At 45.9% G+C, this 23164-nt stretch overlaps 1 protein-coding gene across 2 annotated transcripts in view; it reads right to left on the bottom strand.

The window, feature by feature from the left end:
* ADGB (androglobin) overlaps window positions 1-23164 on the bottom strand; it is an 871677-nt gene that overhangs the window by 631312 nt on the left and 217201 nt on the right. For both annotated transcript variants that reach the window (XM_069235154.1, XM_069235155.1), the window contains exon 8: window positions 19632-19816. In XM_069235154.1, the coding sequence (XP_069091255.1) occupies window positions 19632-19816 (185 nt within the window). The remainder of the gene's footprint in view (window positions 1-19631; window positions 19817-23164) is intronic.

Here is a 23164-nt window from a genome sequence, read left to right as displayed (position 1 = left end):
AGTTCTAACTAAAGATTCCTCAACTTGTGAATAGATACCAAAGCAGTACCTCCCCAGGTGGTGGGTCCATAGAATGGCTAAGACCAAAATGTCCTGCAAGACTGAACAAGCAAAATGTCCATCTGACTGACCAGGATATTAAGGCAATAGTGCTTTGTGAACTTGTGCACTGATGAACAAGTTACTTACCTTCATATCAACTTATCTGGTAGAGAATATCTAACTGCAGAAAACCTTACCTTAGAATATTCCATAGGCGTCTGACTGGATCCATAAGATGCTCGAGCAGTATTGCTGCGCACCGCTAGATGGCGTTGTTTGGCTTCGAGTTGGTAAAAAGAACAGATGATGGACGAAATGCTGAACAATGCCAGCATTCACCCCAGCCAAAAGGATCTGGGTTTAATCCATCATATTTTTTGCCCACTACACCACCCCAGTTTGGACCCAGCCATATGCAAATCAGTCTTGACCCTGTTCCCCATGGGAACAGTCCAGCCCGAATTGCCAAGCCGGGTCCTCCCTGGACCGGAATCAAGCATCCTGGGACTGGTTTTGGTGTATCAATCCTCATCAGCCTGACTAGCTTGCATCCAGTGGCACAATGAGCACGGGGACCTACGTCTGGGCATACTCCTCCCATTTAGGACAACAAAAGCAAAAAGAACAGATGATAGACAAAATGTTGAACAATACTCTTCCCACTAAGGGCTGGAATGATTTTATCATCCTAAGTGGGAAGGGTATGTCCAGACCTGGGTCCTGCACTCACTGCGCCACTAGATTTAAGCTTGCCTGGCTGATGAGGAGTTATACCCCGAAACCGGTCTCAGGATGCTTGTTTCCGCTCCAAGGAGGAACTGGCCTGGCAGTTCAGGATGGACTGTTCCCATGGGGAACAGGGTCAAGACTGATTTGCAGAAGGCTAGGTCCAAACTGGGGTGCCATGGTGGGCAAAAAATCTATGGATTAAATACAGATCTCTGTGACTGGGGTGAATGTTTGCATTGCTCAGCATTCCGTCCATTATCTGGTCTTTTTTGCTTTTGAGTTGGCAGCATCCAACAATAAGTGACATGTACAGTATCTATATAGGTGCCTAACTGGCACGCAGACATCAGTTACTGTCACAACTTTCCAACTTTCCACACCTGGAACACAGAGCCACAATGAAAACTGGCCACTGGTCTGACAAGCTAATGCCCTGAGAAGGGTGTCCCTTACACATTACTCAAGTCACAGAGGGGAAAGGATGGGAGGACCGGTAAGGAATCTGCAAATAGAGTCTCTACCAGATAAGGCGTTACCAAAGGTAAGGAACTTGTTTATTTGATGGAGACTTCTAGCCTCAGTTCCCTTACCTTATAATAGATACCCAAGCAATACCTCCCTGGAGATGGGCCTGTAAAGCCAATTAAATCAGAAAGTCTTGCAGGACCAAACAAGCAAAGTGCCAGTCACAACAGACTTGAAAGTCAAGGCAGTAGTACTTGGTTAATGTGTGTAAGGATGCCCACATTGCTGCCTGACGGATGTCCAGAACAGGAACACAGCACGCTAACACAGTGGTCACACCCTTAGCTCTGGTGGAGTGAGCCCGCAAGCCTTAAGGGGGTTGCTTTTTAGCCAATGAATAGCAGATCTTGAACGATCCATCTTGAGATGCTCTGTTTCTGCACAGCCTTCCCTTTTTTTGCTCCTACATAGCCCACGAAGAGTTGATCGTCCACCCAGAACTCTTTTGTGTGGTCAAGAAAGAATGACAGTGCTCTTTAAGGGTCCAGGCTATTGAGTCTCTTCTCTTTAGATGGATGAGGCGGAGCAAAAAAGGTAGGCAAGGTGATGCTCTGACCTACATGGAAGGGAGTCAAAACCTTTGCAATGAAGGAAGCACATGTCCAGATAATCAGTTTGACAAGGTAGAAGGTGGTCTAAAGAGGGTACACAGAGAGTGCTTGCAATTCGCTGACCCTCCTGGCCGATGTTATGGCCACTAAAAAGGCAGTTTTGATGGTCAATAGCCTAAGAGGGCAAATGAAGGAGGCTCAATTGGTGGTCATATCAGAAAGGTGAGGACAAGGTTGAGATCCCAGTGAAGCATGATGAATGGCATGGCGGTGGGGAACATATGCTGCATGCCTTTAAGGAATCTTGTCACAATAGGAAGCTTAATCAGAAAAAGATGATCTGACAACAGCAAAAAGGTGAAACCTCAGAGATAACCCTTAACTGTGCCCAGAGCAGATCCCTGCTGGGCTAAAAATAAAACAAACAAACCTTGGACAAAGGTGTAGAAAGGTAGTCAAAGTTATGGGAAGCACACTATAACACAAGCTTATACCAACAGCAGGAATGTACCAATGTGGAGCAGGGATGCCTGGCTGCCAGAATTACATCACAGGCTTTGGGAGGAAGGTTGAAAGCTGTCAGCTGTCATTGCTCAATCTCCCCACACAGAGGTACGGAGTGCACAGGTTCGGGTGCAGGACCCTCCCCTGTTGCTGCGACAGAAGATCCTCTCGAAGTGGCAGCCTGAATGGAGGACTGATGGTGATGCTCCGAGCCCAATACAGGCCCACAAGAATGACTTGAGCCCAGTCATTTCTGATCTTCTTGAAAACCCTGGGCAGGAGTGGTATTGGTAGGAAGACGTACTGGATGGAGACCAGAGTCCCACTCGAGATGGGAAGAGTTTCCAAGCAAACATTGCCTTGGAAACTCCAGTACACAAAACTGCTGACATTGCCCGTTCTTGGAAGTGGCGAACAGATCTAACTAAGGTTCCTCTCGCTGCTGAAGGAGATCTTTCACCACCTCTGGATGGAGACACCATTCTTGATTGAGTAGACATCTTTGGCTGAGTTAGTATGCTCTGGCAATCAGTGAGCCCGACAGGTGTTGAACCACAAGAGAAATGCTGTGATGCTCCAGCCATGTCCAGAGATGCAGGGTCTCTTGATAGAGGGTCCACAACCCTCACCCGCCCTGTTTGTTGCAGTACCACATAGCGGTGGTATTGTCTGTGAACTCCTGCACCAGCAAGTCCCCTGAACGAAGGAAGATAGGTTTTCAATACCAAGCAAATGCCCCAAAGTTCCAACAGGTTGATGAGGAGCTCGGACTCTGCTGGAAACCAGAGTCTTCAGATCTCCACCTCTCCCTGATGGCTGCCCCAGCCCAGGAGTGTCACATTTGTCAGAGCTGGCTGAGGAAGGGAGAGGGGTTTGTCACTGACCCAATTGCAGATCCTTAGACACCACAGCAGATCTTTTGTGGTTAGCTATGCGATCTGGATGATGTTGGAGAGATTCCTCTGATGCTGTGCCCACAGGGACTTCAGGTCCCACTGCAGAGCCCACATATGCCAATGAGCATGAGTAACAAGCAGGAGGCATGAGGCCCAACAGTCTCAGAGTCAGCGTCATCAGAATCCAAAACATCGGAATCATAGCCTGAATATCCTGGACTCGCTGCTTAGGAGGATAGGCCAGAAACTGCATTGTTTCTGTAACAGCTCCGATGAGAGGGTGCGTCTGAGAGGGAGTCAGGTGAGACTTTGGCAAGTTGATAGGAAACCCCAGTAAGTGCAGGAGGTTTGCCATAGTCTGAAGGTCAGAGACAAGTGCCTGGGGCTAGCCTGCCATCAACAGCCAGTCGTTGAGGTGGCAAAAGACTGGAACCCCTGACCTCTGCAGATGGGCTGAAACCACCACCATCACTTTCATGAACAACCAAGGTGCACTAGTAAGGACAAACAAGCAAGGCAAAATTAAAGTGTTCTTTGTCCACTGTGAATTGCAGGTAACACATGTGGGCAGGCAGGACAAGGATGTGGAAACACGCATCCTGCAAGTCCAACGCTACCATCTTGTCTCCCAGCTTCAGGGCAGACAGGACTTGGGTGAGCTGAGACTTTTGAACATCTCCTTTTTCAGGAAGAGGTTGATAAGGTGCAAGTCTAGGCCTTCTTTGGCAGAAGAAAGTAGCAGGAATAACAACCACAACCTACCTTTGATGCAGGCACCGTCTTTATGGGTCCCTTGCCAAGAAAGACTGCACTTTCTGATGTAACAAGAAGAAATGGTCCACCATCAGCCAATTGTAAGTGGGTTGCATGGGTGGTGGGGCAGTGACAAAGGGGAGGGAGTAGCCCCTTTGGACAACACATGTGATCTACCGGTCTGATGTCACTGACCGTGAGCGGGGCACTTGTTGGAGTATCCTGCCTCCCACTGGATGCCCATGATGGTCAGAGGGCTAACTAACGGGACTGCTTGGGGGATGGACTTATCCGACCTTTGGCTACCTGCCCCACATGGTTTATGGTACCCGCATCCTCTGCCACAAAATGGCTGGGAAGTCTGTTGCCCGTGGTGGCTTAGATGGTATGGACGCAGTTGGAGGCCCCTTCCATTACCACAAAAAAGTGCAGAAAGTGGACTGGGGTTGGCGAGGGGACAAAGACAAGCCCAAGGACCTGGGTGCAGCTCTGCTATTCTTAAAGAACTCCAGCGCTGAGATTGTCTTTTCTCCAAAAAGGCAATAGCCATCAAAAGGCATGTCCATGTGGGGAGCCTGGACTTACCCTGAAAAGCCAATGGATTTCAGCCAGAAGTGGGGCTGAAAGGTCACCAACGATGAAATCGATCTGTCCAGCGAGCTGGTTGTGTCAACCCCACACCTTATAGTGAACGTCGCTGCATCCCTCCCATCAGCAACAGCCTGGGTGAGTGTGGCTCAGGACTCTTTTAAGGAAATAGGCAGCACTTGTGCAGCCATGTCCTATATCGTATGGGAATAATGGCCCAATAGGCATGCAGTATTTGCCAGGCAGGTGAAAAATAATATTCTCTTGCCAAGGGTATCCAGCCTCTTGGATTTCCTAACCGGTGGAGTGGTAAGTAATAGGTCGGGATTCATTCTGGATACGGAGACTTGGACCACCAAGCTCTCTGGAGTGGGGTGCTGGGTAAGGAAACTGGGGTCCCCAGGAGCGGGGAGATAGCAACATGCAATCGTCCTATGCACAGGAGACCCTTTGCAGGTCTTGGAACAGGCTTCAAGTAGGACATCTATAAGGGCTTCATTCAAGGGGAGTAGGGGTTCAGAAGGTGTGACTTCTGGCGGAAGCATCTCCGTCAAGACATTCGTATTGACTGCCACCATGGGCAACTGAAGGTCCAAGACCTCAGCTGGCCAACACACCACCATTTCAAAAGAGACTACCTTCTCCATTGCCATGGTAGGAGGAGAGACCAGACCAGTGTCAGGTAAGGTGTCTAACCCCCTGGCCTCCGCCAGTTCCTCCTACCGGCTCTCCTGTTCCTCACTGGGTAGCTGGCAACTATAAGGCTCCATAGACCTCTCCCTCTCCAGGCCTATCTAACAAATAAGCCACTAGCTTTGCTCTGGAAAGCATGGCCCCGGTCCGCTCCAGAGTCAGCACTGGATGATGGCCATCCGGTTCCGTGTCGGAGTCAAGAATAACGATGGGGATGGCACCGCCCAGGGCCATTGGCGGCTCCAGGGGCATCAGCACTGAAGCATGCACAGAGGAAGGTCTCGGTGTCGCCGCTGGCTCCGCTCCGGATCCAGCAAGGGATCCATGGGACCCAGATGGTGCCGACAGCGAACTGGCTGGGGTGAGGTCAGTAAGGCCCAAACACACCCATGGGGCCAGAAACCACTCCAGTGGGGCCAGGACATCCAACTACGAGGAGTATGGCCTCAGAGAACTCCTTCAACTGGGCACGGGTCACTCCTGCTCTAAGAAAATCAAGGAAGCACAGAGCGGACCTGGATTCAGGTTCTGCCGACTCATGGGGCCTGGAGTGCTGCTGCTCCTGAGTCTCATCAAAAGACTTGGACAGCCATGGAGATGCCAAAGACCTTTTCAACTTTTTGGATATTTTATGTTTGTGGGACTTACCTGACTTACTTGACTTCCCTGATGAATTGGAGTGTGATAACAAACATGGGGAATGGCTCTGTGAGCGCTCCCAGGGCCTTTCCTGCAATCGGGACCTTAAGCGTTGCGAAATAGACTGACATCAGGTGGTGAGGAGTTTGAGGGAGTGCTCCCTCAGCACCTTTGGATGCAAAGAGCAGCAGTCCTCACAGGTCTTGAACTCGTAGTCCTGCTCCAGTCACCACAAACACACTGAGAGTGGGTCTGTCACCAACATTTGCCTGAGACATGCCCAGATGGTCTGAAACCAGCTGGCTTCTTGGGTAGCAGACCTCACACCATAAGAACATTTCTCAAATAAATTCTACAAAATATCAAAAAAAGCCAGTAAAAAAGTGACTTAGGGGTAGCTCAGACCAGATCAGCGCTATCTGCCGTGGAAAGGAAAGTACTGACATCAGCTTGCCGGGGTGGTGCCTATATAGGTACCACACATGTCACTTCGGGCCCAGGCAACACAGATGACGCTGAGGCGGAGCTGAATGACACCACCTACCACAGCACATTGGTATGGTTCGAAAATCTTCTGGATCAAGTCTAACTCCTGGGGGAATCTATCAGATGCCCATATAGCAGCCTAACAGATATCCAGGACAGGCACCAGAGTACTAGCAGTCATGGCTTGACTGTTTCTTAGCTAGAGTGAAACAGATTTTAAAGTAGAGGACTATCCACCTAGAAATTGCTCTTTTCTGCAATGCCTTGCTTTTGTTTGCTCCCGAGAAGTCCAAAAAGAGCTGATGATCTCTTGTACGAACAATGTAGAAATATGAGCATTCTCTTGGGAATCCAAACAGTGGAGTAGTCTTTACTCCTCTTTCGAGGGTCAGGCAGAGCAAAGAAGGCCAGAAGGGTGAAAGCCTACCTGACATGAAAAGGTGTCTCTACTTTCTACAGGAATGTGGCTGAAGTCTGCAGCACCAGTTTGCCTCCAGAAAAGGGTGTATAAGATGGTTGAACTGAAAGTGCCTATAGCTCACTTATGTAACAAACCAACGTTATTGACACCAACACACACTTTTCAGGATCATAGGCTTAGTGAGCAACTATGCATTTGCTGAAAGGGGATGCACATTATAAAACTGAGGACCAAATTTAAGTTCTACTGTAGCATCACAGAGACCTTTGAATGGAACATATGTTGTAAACCTTAAAGAAATCTCATCACAAGTAGTGCTTTGAACAACGTAAACTGATCCCTCAACTGTAAAAAAGCCAAAAGAACTGCCAAATAGCCTTTAACACTACCCAGTGCAAGTCCTTGCTGTCACAAAGATAAAACAAACAACACAACGTCCAACGATTTGGCCTGTAATGCATCCATCTAGTGACTGCCGCAAAAGCCACAAACTTGTCCCAGCGCCTGGTGTACACCGACTTTGTGAAGGGCTCCTAGCTGACAAAATAACATCAATAACGTCAGGAGGGAGATCACAAGGAATCAACTGCCACCATTCAATCTCCACACATGAAGGTGCTGGTTACACAGGCCCGAGTGTAAGACCTTGCCCTGCTGTAGCGACAAAAGATCTTCCCAAAGTGGCAGCTTGATTGATGAACAAATGCTCCAGCGCTGTAGCGAAAAGATCAAGCCAGAGTTCTCCCAATTGCTGAAAGACACCTAGCACCACCTTTGCGTGTAACTTTTATTCATGATCCTCTAAGCGATGGTGGATGTTAGTCAGTTCCGGTGTTTAGAGATCATACCGGGGGGGGTTCAAGACGAGGAAAATGTTGTGTTGATTCAGCCACTTCTAAAGATGCAGAGCTTCCTGGCACGCGACCCAGGACTCTATGCAGCTCTGCATGCTGCTGTATCACATGGCAGTGGTGCTGTCTGTAAGAACTTGTATCTGCCTCCCTTTGATGGTTGGCAGGAAAGCAGTTAATGCCAACGGATTGCCCCAACATGAACAGACTGATGTGGAGGCGGTTTTCTACTAGAGACCAGAATTCTCTGACCTCTTCCTCTATGAAAAGGCCTCCTCAACTTATCAGTGATGTATCCGGGGCACCGGACTAATGTCTGCACCAAAGCCAATGCAGGTTTGAAAGGCACAGACAGCAGAGAGGGTGAACTCACTGTGGAAGTGTGACTAAAGGCCCCTGTGAATCACTGGGGTCCAAAATGCACCGGAGGGCACTGGAAGTGAAAGATGTGAGTGCCTTCCTCTCTGACTCAAACTATTTTGTTAAACATCAAGTATGATTTCGACCATAACACAGCACTAAAGCTGTAATTTTATCAGTCAGAGATGATATGCGGGGGATCTGGGAGGTGGGACTATCCCAGCTCTGGTACCATTAGACCTGTCTACAGCCTTCAACACAGTCTACCACAAGATTGTCTTGATCAAATAGGGTTGGCAGTCTTTAGGGGGAATACCCTAAGTTGGCTAACCTCCTTTTTGGATAACAGGACAACTCAAGCCTTTCAGAGCAACATATCTAAAGGTTGAGTGTGGAGTCCCACACCGGTTGGCCATGTCCCCCTAATTTTTAACATTTACATTAAACCCTCATTAAGGAACTTGGGGAAGGGGATTTTGGATTTTCAGTAATGCGGATGACTGTCAGAGTCTACTCCAGCTTGACACTTTCTGACTATTCCCAAGATCATTTCAGGGATATGTGTTTCATTAGTAGCTGGATGAGTCAAAAACATCTCAAATTAAATGTGTATAAAACAGCAATTGTGGCCTTAGGTCAAAATCCTTCTTTATGGACTAACTCTTGTTTGCCTTCTGAAATGGTTGTGCTTCCTGCCCATAAACCAGTGGTAAAAAAGTTTGGGTGTCTATGTTGATCAACATATCTCTTTTAGGCCACACATCAGTGTTGTGGCCTCTAAATGTGTTTTCGTGCTAAGAACAATCAGGAAGATCCAACCGTTTTTGACTATGGATGCTATGAAGACTATTACAGTAGCCGTTATTGGTGCCAAAATAGACCATGCTAACAGTATTTATCTTGGCCTCCCTGAAAGTCATCTTAAGAGACTGCAGCTGATACGGAATTGGCAGTCAGACTGGTCTTCAGAATTCCTCGAAAAACACAAACCACTCCTTACTTGAAGAACCTTCACTAGATGCCAAATAAACAGCAAATCACATTTAAAGCCTGCTGCTTAATGATTAAGGGCCAGATGTACAAACCGTTTTGCATGGCGCAAACTGCGAAAATCGCAGTTTGCGCTATGCAAAACGGCCATCGCGATGCACATTCCCATTTTGCGAGTCGGTCCCGACTCGCAAAATGGGAATGCGACTTGCAAATAGGAAAGGGTGTTCCCTTCCTATTTGCGACTCGCACCGCGATGCAGAATTGCTTTGTGACCGCGAAAGCGGTCGCAAAGCAATTCGCAGTTAGCACCCACTTCAAGTGGGTGCTAACTCATTCGCAAAAGGAAGGGGTCCCGATGGGACCTCTTCCCCTTTGTGAATGTCGCAAAAAAAAAAAATTCAGAGCAGGCAGTGGTCCAATGGACTCCTACTCTGAAAAAACGAAACCAAATTGTTTCATTTTTTATTTTGTATTGCAACTCGTTTTCCTTTAAGGAAAACGGGCTGCAATACAAAAAAAAAATGCTTTATTGAAAAAGCTGTCACAGACATGGAGGTCTGCTGTCTCCAGCAGGCCACCATCCCTGTGAGTGCAGGGAATCGCAAGGAGGTCGCAAATTGCGACCCACCTTATTAATATTAATGAGGTGGGTCTTTGCGATCTCCTTGCGATTCGCAGATGGTGTCTGAGACACCATTCTGCATACGAATTTGCGAATCGGAAATTGTGAGTCGCACCAACTTGCAATTTCTGATTCACAAATTCGTATCTTGCTACATCTGGCCCCTAAGTCTCTTAAGGGGGATGGACCCAGGGTTCCTGAATGATCGGTTATTAAGATATTACCCTAAAAGGAATCTTCCATCTGCACCTTCAAACCCTTTGGTGGTGCCCAGACTGAAGAAAATTAGGGTGGAGGGGCGATGTTTCTCAGTACTTGCACCAAAGAGGTGGAATGCTCTCCCAATAAAAACCTGCTCAATCACTAAATTAGTTCCTTTTAGGAAAGCACTAAAATGTGGCTCTTTAAGCAGGCATTTGACAAACAGGGATAGTTATACCTTTGCCTTTCTTGCTACTTCTCTGAAGTGTCAGCATCAAGATACCCCTGGCTGAACGTTTGCGCTTTAGTAATACCTCTTAACATAAAAACACAACAGAACATAACAAGCGTGCTTTAAATGTCAGGTATGGCCTCCCTAAAGGCCTTGACTTGCTGCAATGATGCTGACAGACCTGGAATGTCAGGATGCCTAGGAACCAGACTCAGAATCGGCTCCTCAGAAGTTGGGAAGAGAAACCAAGTGGCACATTGATACTCTTGTGCCTTCTCTGGAGATTGAGAATGGAAGGAAGGGGCTAGTTCCCCCTTGGATTCCCTGTGTTTCTTCTTTTACTTTCCGAGGTCCTTGACCACAACAGGCACGACTCTGGGACTGGGACCTTTCTATAGACTCCAACAGGTCACAGTGCGCAGTTCTGCAGTGATTTGTTGTATAGAGCTTCGCTTGACAATTCCTTATGGCCTTCAGTTCCACCTGGGCACATTCGCTGCAGGCCTGGAGTCCTTTGATCTCAAGGACCTAAGGAATACCTGATAGAGATCTATCACAGACATCTGTTTGTGACAGTCCCTAAAAGGCATGAACCCTGTCGTTATAGGAGGGGACATTTCCCTTTCATAAGGGTACAATTTTGAGAAAGATTAGGACATTCTTGTCATAGACAAAAGGAGTAGAGTTCTGAATCCGCATCTGAAGGCGCAGAAGGAAGGAGACTGATGGCAGCACGCATGGCTGGCACTTATAAGTGGCTATGTTTTTTACTTCTGAACGGAATGTCATCGATGTGGAGCTGAGTGACACCATCTACCGGTGCACAGTAGTACTGCTTTTCAGTTTTCTGTATCTATCCTAATGCCTGGGGAATATTCACACAGTGAGGGATCTGATGTTAGCAGTACTCATCAAGAACAATACAACTCAAATGTTGAAAGCTGAAGCAATATGATCAGTTCAAAATCTAAACTAGATTAGCATTACGTGGGAAAGAAGAATTTATAATTGAAAGTCCTATATTGAGAATAAGGTAAAAAAAAAGTCAATCAGAAAATTATTAGCTTTAATGCTAAAACAATAGATTTATAAGACTCTGATTTCCAGGACTAACTAATACTACTATAACAGGCTGTATCCTAAAGATACCCCTCTCGGCCCCAATGAGTCACAGAGGTTTTCTCGGTCACATGAAGCTTAACTAATTGAACAAATATCAAGCTCAAAAACCTGATAGTCAGATACCAAGCATAGTACTGAATAAAGCAAGATGTGATATGCAGAATGGGTGAATCACCAGAAAAAGATGTTTTAACAGCTAAGTTTTCATCGCATTTATAGCACATATTTATATATTTTTACTTGCTGAAAGACGTGTGAAATAGCCAGTTATTTTAGTGAATCGCAACCGTTTTGATACAAAAAATAGAGGCTTCATCCCATACTTGCTCTAAAATATGAATGTCCTTTATAGGTCAAAGTGGGCTATATTTTTGCCAGATTTTCAGGATAACCACTGACAAAGTAAATGAGTTAAGTTTACTTTTGCTGTATGCGCTTTTATTTGATGAGCACATACAGAATATCTGGCTCTCCTAAATGGACCTATGTTTGAGATGCCCGCTTCCTACTGAGAGCCCTAGAGAGACCTGGGATTCTCAACATAACTATTGTGCACTACTTTTAAAAACTACCCATAAATAAAAACTATAACCATTTGTGAAAGAAGACCACTATTCCCCTTGCTAGTGAATGGTGTTGGGGAAAGAGTTTTTCATGTGAAATATCCCTGTCGCATCACTGCTGCATCTGCGGTCCTTGAAAAAATGGTGCACTTTACTAATATCTCTTTTCACGTCTCTTCAAATGGGAACTTGTTTTTGTGGTCGTGATTGACAGCATGTCTAATTTGCGGCCAGTGGCAAAAAAGTTCACTCTGCTTGAAACAATTGCAGAGGAACTTGATTTTTTAAATCCCAAAACAAGTTTTACAGGTGAAGGAAAATGTGGTGTCAAGACTCCTATGTTCTCATACTGAGTCTTAAAATCAAACGGGACAGGGACTGTTTTTTCAAGAGTAACATGGTAGGTATATTCAGAGAGAAGGGTAAAAATGCTCCGTTTGAAACCAGGTCTGAACCTGGCCATATAAATGATGTACCTTGTTTCCTGGACAAGATCCTTATATCCACAAATTATGACATTTTCCAAGGTCTCAGAACCAACCTACAAAAGTTTTTTCTTAATATGTGGGACTCATTTTCAGAAAACCATAAACCATGCTCCATTCACTTCGCCTAAAGTCAGCAGCACAGAACGTTTATTCAGGAAACTGTCCTGTGTGAAATGCTCACTACATAAAAGGCTCTAATTTATTTTCCGGCTGTGAAACGTGGCAGATGAGAGAGATGTTACCTGTTGGACTTTTTGCCTTACGCAGGGTCATCCCCAGTCTTTTTGCCTCCTTCCTCCTGGTTTTTCTGACCTCTCACTGTTGGCTCTAGGACTCTGAGCACTTTATCACTGCTGACCAGTGCTAAAGTGCAGGTGCTCTCCCATCTAAAGTTGGTATGATTGGCTTATACCTAATTGGCATATTTAATTTACCTATAAGTCCCTTGTACAGTGGTATCTCTATACCCAGGGCCTGTAAATTAAATACTACTAGTGGGCCTGCAGCGCTACTTGCGCCACCCACTGAAGTAGACTTTCAAAACCTGTCTCAGGCCTGCTAGCGCAGGGCCTGTGTGCGCAGTTTTCTGCCACAGAGACCTGGCATCTAAATTTACTTGCCAGGCCCAGAACTCCCCTTTTACTACATGTAAGTCACCCCTAAGGTACGCCGTAGCTAGCCCTATGGGCAGGGTGCCATGTATGTAGAAAGGCAGGACATGTGCCATATTGCATGGCCTGTCCTGGTAGTGACAAACAGCCTAACTTGGTGTCTCACTGCTGTGAGTGCTGCCTTCTCATAGGATTGCATTAGAAATGCCCTGCCTTATGTGTAAAGGGTATTGTCTGATTTATGAGGGGTAGCGTAGGCGTGTTTGGTATGGTTGTGATGGTGATAATAAATACTGCTTACTGGTGTGGGTGTATTTTTTATTACTATCACAGAAATGCCACTTCTAGAAAGTTGATCTGTGCTTATGACTCTGGTGTTTTGCAGCTTGACTCCAATCCACGTCTGGGCAGAGTGACAGATGGGGCTTTGTGCATACTTTTCAGACAGCCTGTACACAGGGAGGGTGGAGGTGTCACAGAGGTGCATCTGCATACTGAATAGTCTTCCTGGGCTGAGAGAAGGGAGAGGCGGGGCTCACCTACATTTGTAAAGGCTGTGCCCTGGCCTCACACAATAGGGTCATTAACCCCCCACTGATGTTTGGAGCCTGTGCTAAAAGGAGAAAGGGGGCCCTCCCAGAACCAGTTGTAACTGGCTGGAACCTCCTCTCCCTACCATGGTAAAACACTGTAAAAACTGACTATAAGTAGAGGGGAATTTTTCCCACAATTTGGAGACTCTTGGAATCATCTTGGAACTGGACACCAAAGGCTGAAAGGACTCACCAGGAACCGCCATGGGCTGCTGCTGCTGTGCTGACCTGTGACCTGCCTGGTCACTGTGAAGGACTTGCCACTTGCTGCCTTTCCCTTGTGCTGGCCTGTAGATGGGCCCTCTACCTGAGGACCTTGACTTAAGATTCTGCTCCCCAGGGGCAGGGTGCTGTGGCCCCTGACCCCTGCATCCATTTCTTCACGAGGGGTGCTTCTCCGTGGTTTGCAGCGCACTCATGGAGCCTTGGGAGCTCGTAGGCTCCTGGCTGCATTGTGCCCCTTTAAATAAGCTCACCGCAGCGGCCCGGGAAGCTGGAAGAACACTTGCGCACCGCATCGGGTGCAGGCGAGTGTCTGCTCAGGCCCCAGGAGGGGTCCGATCTTCTTGTGGCTTCACGGCAGGACCAGGGGAAGGCGCGGGGAGTGCCCCCTTCCCCCTAGCCTCTGCGTTAGGAGCAGGACGCTCCTTTTCTGCTGTTAGGTAAAACGGCATTATTGTGGGCCCCCCCCCTTGGTGGAAGGGCCAGTGGAGGCCCGGGGGGGCCCCCCGAGATCGCGGGTCCCGGGAGGGGCCTGTCATTAAACCGGAAGGGGTGCGTGGTGCCCCCCTCCTGCCCTAAGTTGTTTTTGCTGGCTTTGGCCCCACTCGTGAGGGCCGGTTGAGGCCCTGGGGGGCCCCAGTAATCACGGTCCCTGGAGGGGCCTGTCTATAAAAGAGAGGAGGTGCATGTCTCCTTCCTCTGACCCCAGAGTATAAGGGAGGCCCCCGTTTCGCGCATAGGAGCGCCGGTGCCCCATTGTTCGCCTTCTAGGCACTGGAGGTGCCTTCATCCAACCAGGTACTGTTTAAAGGACCAATATAGTTGCAATCCAAAGTTCTTTCTACAGACTTTTGTTTGATTCATATATTACCTACCTGCGTTTGATGTTTTTACATATGTGTATGCAAATGTTCCTTTTATGGACATGCTTGCTAATATGTTTTTCTAACTTGCCATATGTTTTCTAATGTTCCTACTATGGGCATTTTATGATATTCTTATGACAAGTGCTGTGATGTAATAACGTGTTTTCCTGACTACTGCTTATGTTGCAGAATACTGATTAACCTGTGTGTTATGTGTGACTACTGCTAGGTTGCAGAGTAACTAATGTGTAACGTTCTGACAACTGTTAAGGTAGCAGGATAGTACTGATATGTGATGTTTGGTCTGATAATTGCGTTGTGTACAATACAGTATATTTTCATATAATCTGGTGTTGTGTTTCCTTTGTGGTGGGGATATTGCATCCCATGTGTGTGTCTGTTGTGCAAATGCTTTACACATTGCCTCCGGGTTAAGCCTGACTGCTCGTGCCAAGCTACCAAGGGGGTGAGCAGGGGTTATCTTGGACGTGTAAATCCCTTGCCCTGACTAGAGTGGGTAAGTTCTGCCTGGCTGAGGTGCATACCCTAGCCAACCAGAAACCCCATTTCTAACATTACCCATTTGTATCTGTTTCTCACGACCATTACAACGTGTCCCTTGGTTCAGAATGTTTAGCATTGAAAATCAAGCTACCCTAAGATATTCTATACCATGGGTACTCACAAACTTTTTCTCGGGGGCCAAAATTGCAGTATGGTTTGCGGCCGAGGGCCGCACTGAAGTGACAGTTGGGGGGTGGGGGGGCGGGGCTTAGAGGGGGAACAACCACCCCGCCCTCTTTTTCAAAACATTGCTCTCACCCCTACCCCAGTAACACACACAGCGCCATCTGCACACAGCGCCATCTGCTCTAACCCCTACCCCAGTAACACACACAGCGCCATCTGCTCTCACCCCTACCCCAGTAACACACACAGCGCCATCTGCTCTCACCCCTACCCCTGTAACACACACACAGCGCGCACAAACACAGCGCAATCTGCTCTCTCCCCTACCCCAGTAACACACACACAGCGCACACACACAGCGTGCACACACACAGCGCAATCTGCTCTCACCCCTACCCCAGTAACACACACACAGCGCACACACACAGCGCGCACACACACAGCGCCATCTGCTCTCACCCCTACCCCAGTAACACACACACAGCGCACATACACAGCGCCATCTGCTCTCACCCCTACCCCAGTAACACACACACACAGCGCGCACACACAGCGCAATCTGCTCTCACTCCTACCCCAGTAACACACATACAGCGCACATACACAGCGCCATCTGCTCTCACCCCTACCCCAGTAACACACACAGCGCCATCTGCTCTCACCCCTACCCCAGTAACACACACACACAGCGCACACACACAGCGCAATCTACTCTCACCCCTACCCCAGTAACACACACTACATTAAAAACAAATAAATAAATAACCAAAGAGCCTTACCTGACTCAAAGCACTGTAAAGATGCCACAAATGTAGAACGGCAGGCAGGCAGGCGGGCAGCAGACGTGGAGCCGGTGACAGGAAGCAGATGACAAAGCCCCGTAAAAGTTAGCTGCAAGCGCTGACTTTTATGGGGCTTTGGCTTCCAGGATCCACGGAAACGCCATAAATAATGGCCGCCGTAGTAAACACAGAGGAGGGCCGCGGGAGCATGCGCAAAGAAGCCACTGTTGCGCATGCTCCCGCTGCCCTCTTCTATGTTTACATACTGCGGCCATTATCATAGGCCGTTTGTTGTACGTCTCTGCGGGCCGCTAAGGTCGGTCCGTGGGGCCGCTGGCGGCCCGCGGGCCGTACTTTGAGTAACGTCGTTCTATACCTTTATAGTTTATGGAATATATTGTCACCAAGAGTTCTTTCAAAGTTTAAAGAACAGACTCATCCATTACTATGTCTATGAGGCCAATAAGTGGTCACGCAAAATGTAGGGCCGATAGTTTGTTACAATGACATGTTTTGCCTTGCTCACATTCACAAGACGTCAGAGCAAGATACAGCATTATCATAAACACAAGGTAACGCAAACCATCAGAGAGAAGGCATGCCAAATAGAGGCTTTCTACTATTTTGAAGTATACAAAAAAGTGGATGAATGTTTGAATTAATCTCAGCCACTAGTAATTATTCTGGGCTGAATCCCAAACCATCGTTATTTTGCACACCATGCCATTCAGTTTGGACCCAGTTATATGCATAGCAGTCTTGACCCTGCTCCAGTGGGAACACTACAGCCCGAAATGTCAAACCAGGTCCTCCCTGAACCGAAACAAAAACAATCCAGGACCAGTTTCGACCCTCTTAGAGCTCATCAGCCAGGTGTAGCTTGAATCCAGTAACACAGTATGCACTGGATCCACATCTTGGCATAACCGTCCCATTTTTAATGACACACTAAAGTATACAAAAAAGTGATGAATGGAATGCTTGAATTAATCTCAGCTACTGGTAATTACACAGGTCACATCCACATCCATCATTATTTTGCAGACCATGCCACCTCAGTTTGGACCCAGCCATTTGCAAATCAGTCTTGAGCCTGCTCCAATGAGAACAGTCCAACCCAAACTGTCAAGCCAGGTCAACCCTGAACCAGAACAAAAGCAACCCAGGACCAGTTTCATCCTACTTAGGGCTCATCAACCAGGTATAGCTTGATTCCAACGATACAGTGTGCACTGGACCCATGTCTTGGCATAACCGTCCCACTTTCAACAACACACTAAAGTATACAAAAAAGTGACAGATGGAATGCTTGAATGGAATGGGATGCAACACAGAGCAATTGTCAGTCGCAGAGATTAATTTAAGCATTCCATCCATCACCTTGTTTTTGCATTTGACGCCCTAAGTGCACCGGGTATGCCCAGACATGGGTCCCGGGGCTTACTGTGCCACTGGAACCAAGTTATACCTGGCTTAAAAGCCCTAACAAGGGTGCGACCAGTCCTTGGTTGCTTGTGTTCTGGTTCAGGGAAAACCTGGTGTTTGGGCTGGACTGTTCCCACAATGAGCAGGGTTAAGACTGATTGGCATATGGTTGGGTCCAAACTGAGGTAGCATGATGTGCAAAATAACAATGGATTGGGAATGCGACCCGAATATCTCAATAGAGATAAATCAGATGTAAAACCTTTAAGCTCATTGACATTTAAGGAAATATTAGGTGATTCTGGTTTGACATGGCAGCCTAAACAATTGAAGTACATAGGCATAGAGTGTGAATAAAATCTTTTGGATACCATCAAACATAATGAATTAATAGTGCTGAAGAAGTGTAGAGATCTCCTCAAGGAATGGTCTCTAAAATTCCCTTCATGGTGGGACAGAATAGAAACAGTAAACTTATTATTATCCCTAAATTCAACTATTTAATAAGAATAATCCATTTACTGCTGTAAGAAGACTTCTTACACAAGCTGGATATAGCTAACAACACATTTCTATGACAAAACAAATAACCAAGAACACTCTTTAAAAAATTACAAGTTTCCAAAACCCTATGGGGGGGCAATCATCCAAATATCTAAATTTACCAACCTGCCCCTTTTTTCAAACAAGGCTCCAGATGGCTCGCCAAACTAGAAGATCATGCCCCTTTGTTGCTAAAGATTGAAAACTCACTGGTACTCACAGGGAATCCTATTGATTAAACACCTTGGTGATCAAAGGAATACAATTACATTTACAAACTTTCAAGAAACATACAATTTACACAACATCAAATTTTATAGGTTTCTAAAGATTAAATTGGGCTTAAATAAACTCACAAAATATAATAACAAGACCTAAATTTTCAGTTTCATATTAAATTTATATGAGAGGGGCCACTCTGTCTCTAAAATACTTAAATCCTTAAATCTAATAATCCTAGGCTCAATGTCTCCATTCAATCAAAATTAGTAGAGGAGTGCCTGTACCTAATTAAACAATTTGGTCCTTGCATTTAAAAATAAAATTACACCTACAAAAGCACAAACCAAATTTATGATTCTTCACAGAACCTTCTGGACCCTCCCCCCCCCCCAACGTCTACATGGATTGGGCCTTTGAAACAGCCCCTCTTTTTGGAATTGTAATGCAAATATAGGATATAGACTTTTCAACTGCTTATCCTGGATACCTACTTGACACAAATTCATAACATATTCAAATCAACCCTACAGATAAATACGATGAAAGATTTTATAAATATTATAATTACTAGCCTCTCTGATTGTAACATTAGACATGAGGACAAATTCCTACTAGATCTTATACTTACCTTCCAATGCAAAATCATTCTCAACAATTGGGAAGGCTACTCAAACGTCTACTAATGAACATGGTTAGAATTGGCTTCTGTTTTTGAGGGGTGCAGATAACACTTGATTACCACAATCTCTATGGAAAACTCCATACAAATCCATTCAGAACTCTGTGGACTCATATTTCGCAAATGCAAAGCCTTCTTGAATCAAAGCCATACTGTACCCAAGTTGCCCTGGTATTTATGTAGTCAGAAAGCTCTATTATCAGACATATTGAATCTGCCCTCCTAAAATAATTACACATACTTAGCATCTCATGCCTTCCCTCCCTTCTGTCTACACTCTGCAGTCTGTATTATTTGAGTACTATATTGTTGTGATTCAGAATGAGGAACTGTATTTCATTTATGAGGTGAAATGGCATATATAGTCTATAATAATTATGGATGGACTCCCCTTTGTCTTGTTTCAACTGTTTATTTTGTGTTTATAAACTCAATAAAATTGTTTGATCATAAAAACGTGCGGTCATGAGAATTGCACTTAGAGTGGCAGTTAGACTTTTGGATTTTCAAAGACTCAACTCTAAGCAAGCTTAAAGAAATGTCATTGCAACTTTCCAACCATAGAAAAACGTGCTTTAGAAACAAAATAAGGACTGCCAAGGTTTTTACTGTGGCCTTGAAAGAGGCAAATTTTGTAGGTGCAAAAGACTCCCTCTTACACCAAGCACTATATATATATTCAACAGCATAAACCTCACACATAAAGCCGACACTGAATAGAGGGGATAAATAGTATTACCTTTAGTGGGCTTCTCTGCTTGCTTAACGAATGGTGGTGGTTCATTTTTGACGTCTTCTGCCTTGGTTTCTGTAACTTTTGGATCCTTCAGAGGAGTACCGGATTTTACATTTTCATCATCAGGAAACTTAAACTCAGGCAATATTTCTTTCAAAAGTGTCCAAATCTTGTCACAATACCCTTCCCTAAAGCAAGAACCAATCAAGAGATTTAGCACCAATTTTAACATAATAATTCCTAAAGTTTTGAGTGCTTTGAAGTAAACAATGACCAATAAGAAAGGGAAGACAATGAGGTTGAGCTATTGACAGTTATGTAGGAGGAGTTATATAATCTTGTAATCAAAGATAAAATACACCTGTGACATTTGATCCTTATATACTACTGTTAATGAAGGTTAGCTTCTTTAATAATTGTTTCCACCTGTGGAATCCCAAACGTTTTGGAGCATAAAAGTGAATTAGATGCTGCATATCAAAGATCGTCATTTGCTTCAGGCTGCTGGTGGGGGCAACCAGAGAAGAGATGGAATCAAGAGTGAGCCTGGGGAGCCATGAAGAGAGTAAAGTGATAATAAGGTGTAATGATATGTGTGTTTTGACCACTGACTCAACGTTGCACTTAGCCTAGCAGCACACCATCACATTAGTGACCACCAGCTTCATTTTGCCTATTGACTTTATTTTAGCATAAGTCACCGCCACGTTAAAAGCTGCAAGTAGTTTTCCACGTTGTACAATGTGCTCATGTTTTTATTTTTCGTGTTCTTTCCCACCAAGGGCCTAGGCTGATAAGAATGTACTAAGACGTCAGAAAACAGTCTTGTTTTGAATTGGCACCTTCGGATTGTGGCCAAGTCCCAACGTGTTATTTTCAAAGCTGGCCTAAAGCAATCAGCATTTTTTAAATAAACTTCTGCAGTAGGATGGAGGTTCTAGAATTTTCCTCTCTTGTTTGTTCAAAGTATAAGAGGCCGAGATCAGATAGACCGGGGACTGAAAGTAATTCAGATTTCAGACATGCCCAGGTTGCTGGGGTGTGTCATCCTTCCTGTGAGGACAATTGATCTCTCTCTCCTCGATTGATTCTGGGATCTGGCGATCTGATGCTGAATAGGAGGAAGATAAAGCAGTTGTGCCCGTGCCTCATGGTGATGAATATTTTTTAATTCATTATTTGCTTTGCATTATAATATAGATACATATATTTGCTGTGTATATTGCAGTGGAGATTCATTTGTACATGTTTTCATTTAATTGCAATGATCATTTTTAAATCTGTGCTTTCAGCATGCTGACCTTCCTTTATGAACCTTGCGAAGTGAAGTAATAAATGTCTTCTTTAGACTAAGAAGCACATTCCAGAGATTTTTTTCGGTGCATGAGTGTTTCAGCTAGGTCATTAGTGAAGCAAAACATAGGGGCAGCTTGATGGAGGGCCTACTACAGTACCAGTAATCTTGTACCTCCCCTGTTCCCTGGTGTTTGTAAGCCAATGTAGCAGAGGCACAGGAGGCTAGACCATCTGCAACAGAAGTTCTGCTAGGAGAGGTGAGGGAGACATCGTAATTGATGTTTACAGAAAAGTTGACTGGGGTGTTGGCGCAGGAGGTGATCCAGGTATAAAATGGTGATTATTCGATAGTTGGTACAGTACTTGGGAAATATTTTGAGTTCTGCTGTCTGATTTTGGGGAGGGGGTCCAAACTTGGGACTTTCAATAAAGATGGTGTGGGTCAAGAAGAATTAGTGTATTCTAAACATGAGACCCAGAAAGTGTTATTAGCCACTTTTTTCATACAAAAGGACTGAGAACCTAAGAGATATCTTAGTACACACAAGACCCAGACAGATGAGGAAACTGTCAAATACTATACACCTTTCACTGGGTCTTCCTGAAGTAGTGGGACATTACCCATGTGGATAGTGCAGTATCTGTCATTTAACATCGTCCACAAAAGATGTAGATCTGGGCTTACCATTCCCATGACAGTTAAGAAAACATACTTACTGTAACACCAAGCAGATTATATGTATGATAACCTTTCCATGTGACCTTAGGTATATAGGTTGGACAACCCACAAGATCAGGACCAGCAGCTACCAGCACAGGAGCAATATTTGCAGTAAGCATAACACTAAGAAAATGGCTGAACACTACATTACTAGGTCCCATACTTCACACAATCTCAGACAAGTTATACTGAAACAAATAGATGGGGATAGCAGACACATTGAGAAGATCCTCTATGAAAAAGAGCAGCACTGCATATGCAAGTTGTCCATCCATATGCAAGGATTGAACAATGGCATTCTTTTTTGGAATATACTGTAGGACAGATAACCACCTCTGGGTGTCTTATACTGGGTGGTGAGTTTATGTAGAGGGTAGTATTAAGCATGTGTCACCAAGTGTATTGTCTGCAATGATTTAAGGAGCTGTTCATATCAAGAAAGGATAAATATTTCCAGGCCTGTTCAGCTGGTGGGTCGGCCGACTTTCACCTACTAGTTATCAACCGTTTAGCCATTATCAGGCCCAGGTCCGTAAATCGCGCTGCAGCTCTATGCCTCTCGCCCCTGGGAAAAAGGCCCAATACACATGCTTCTCAAGTGAATGGAACTGGACTCGACGTGCATTCCGATAGGCAGCCCACCACTGCCCTCCAGAAGCAGCACAAAGATGGGCAGGACCACAGCATGTGTATCATATCTGCATCTATATAAGAACAGCGAGGGCAAGCTGCATCTTGACGAGCAAAGTATCTGTTCACTTGCGCCGGAGTGAGGTAGGTTCTGTGAATGATATAAAATTGGATCAGATGAAATCTGGAGTTGCGGGTATATTAATGTGGCCAGAGAGGGACGATTTCCACTGCGCATCTGTGACTTAGGTGGTCGCATCCCTGTCCCAGACTGCACGCAGCGCATTGCATTCTAGGGCTGTGTGCATGCGCAGCGCATCCATGAACCATCTAATCAGGTGCCGCCCCTGCCCCAACACCTGTATAAACTGTATCAGCAAATGCGTGGGAGGAGCCACTGATACGTCACCCCACCTGGAAGCCAAAGACCTCAACAACGAGTTATATAACAGAAACTGTCCTACAGGCAGCCCCGACTCCTGAACCAGTGTGGAGAACGGAATTAGCATACTATCATCATAAAGGTCACCCAGTGTATATAACTCCGCCGCATGCCACACACGTAACTCGGAGCCCGACGTAATCTTAGGGCTGCGTGGAGTACCCAACAATGCCAGGGCTGGAGCAAATGGGACCACCCCCCCAGTGAGGCGCAAGGACCTAAGATAACAGCTACAAGCCACCTTAAGGAATAGTTGCTCTGGCAAGTTCACGCACGCGACTGGGTGAAATAAGTGCGACACCTGCACTAGGGACCAGGGGCCCTCCGTGGTCGCCGTATCTGTGAGATGAAGGCCCGCAAGCCATTTGGACACCCATTGGAGCTGAGAGGCCAGGTAATAGTGCTCTAAATTAGGAACCGCCAGGCCACCTCCCTCCAGCGGCAAGT

Source organism: Pleurodeles waltl, chromosome 5, assembly GCF_031143425.1.
Source record: "Pleurodeles waltl isolate 20211129_DDA chromosome 5, aPleWal1.hap1.20221129, whole genome shotgun sequence".
NCBI lineage: Eukaryota > Metazoa > Chordata > Amphibia > Caudata > Salamandridae > Pleurodeles > Pleurodeles waltl.
Note: the sequence above shows the minus strand (reverse complement) of the source record. Positions and strands in the feature narration are given on the sequence as shown.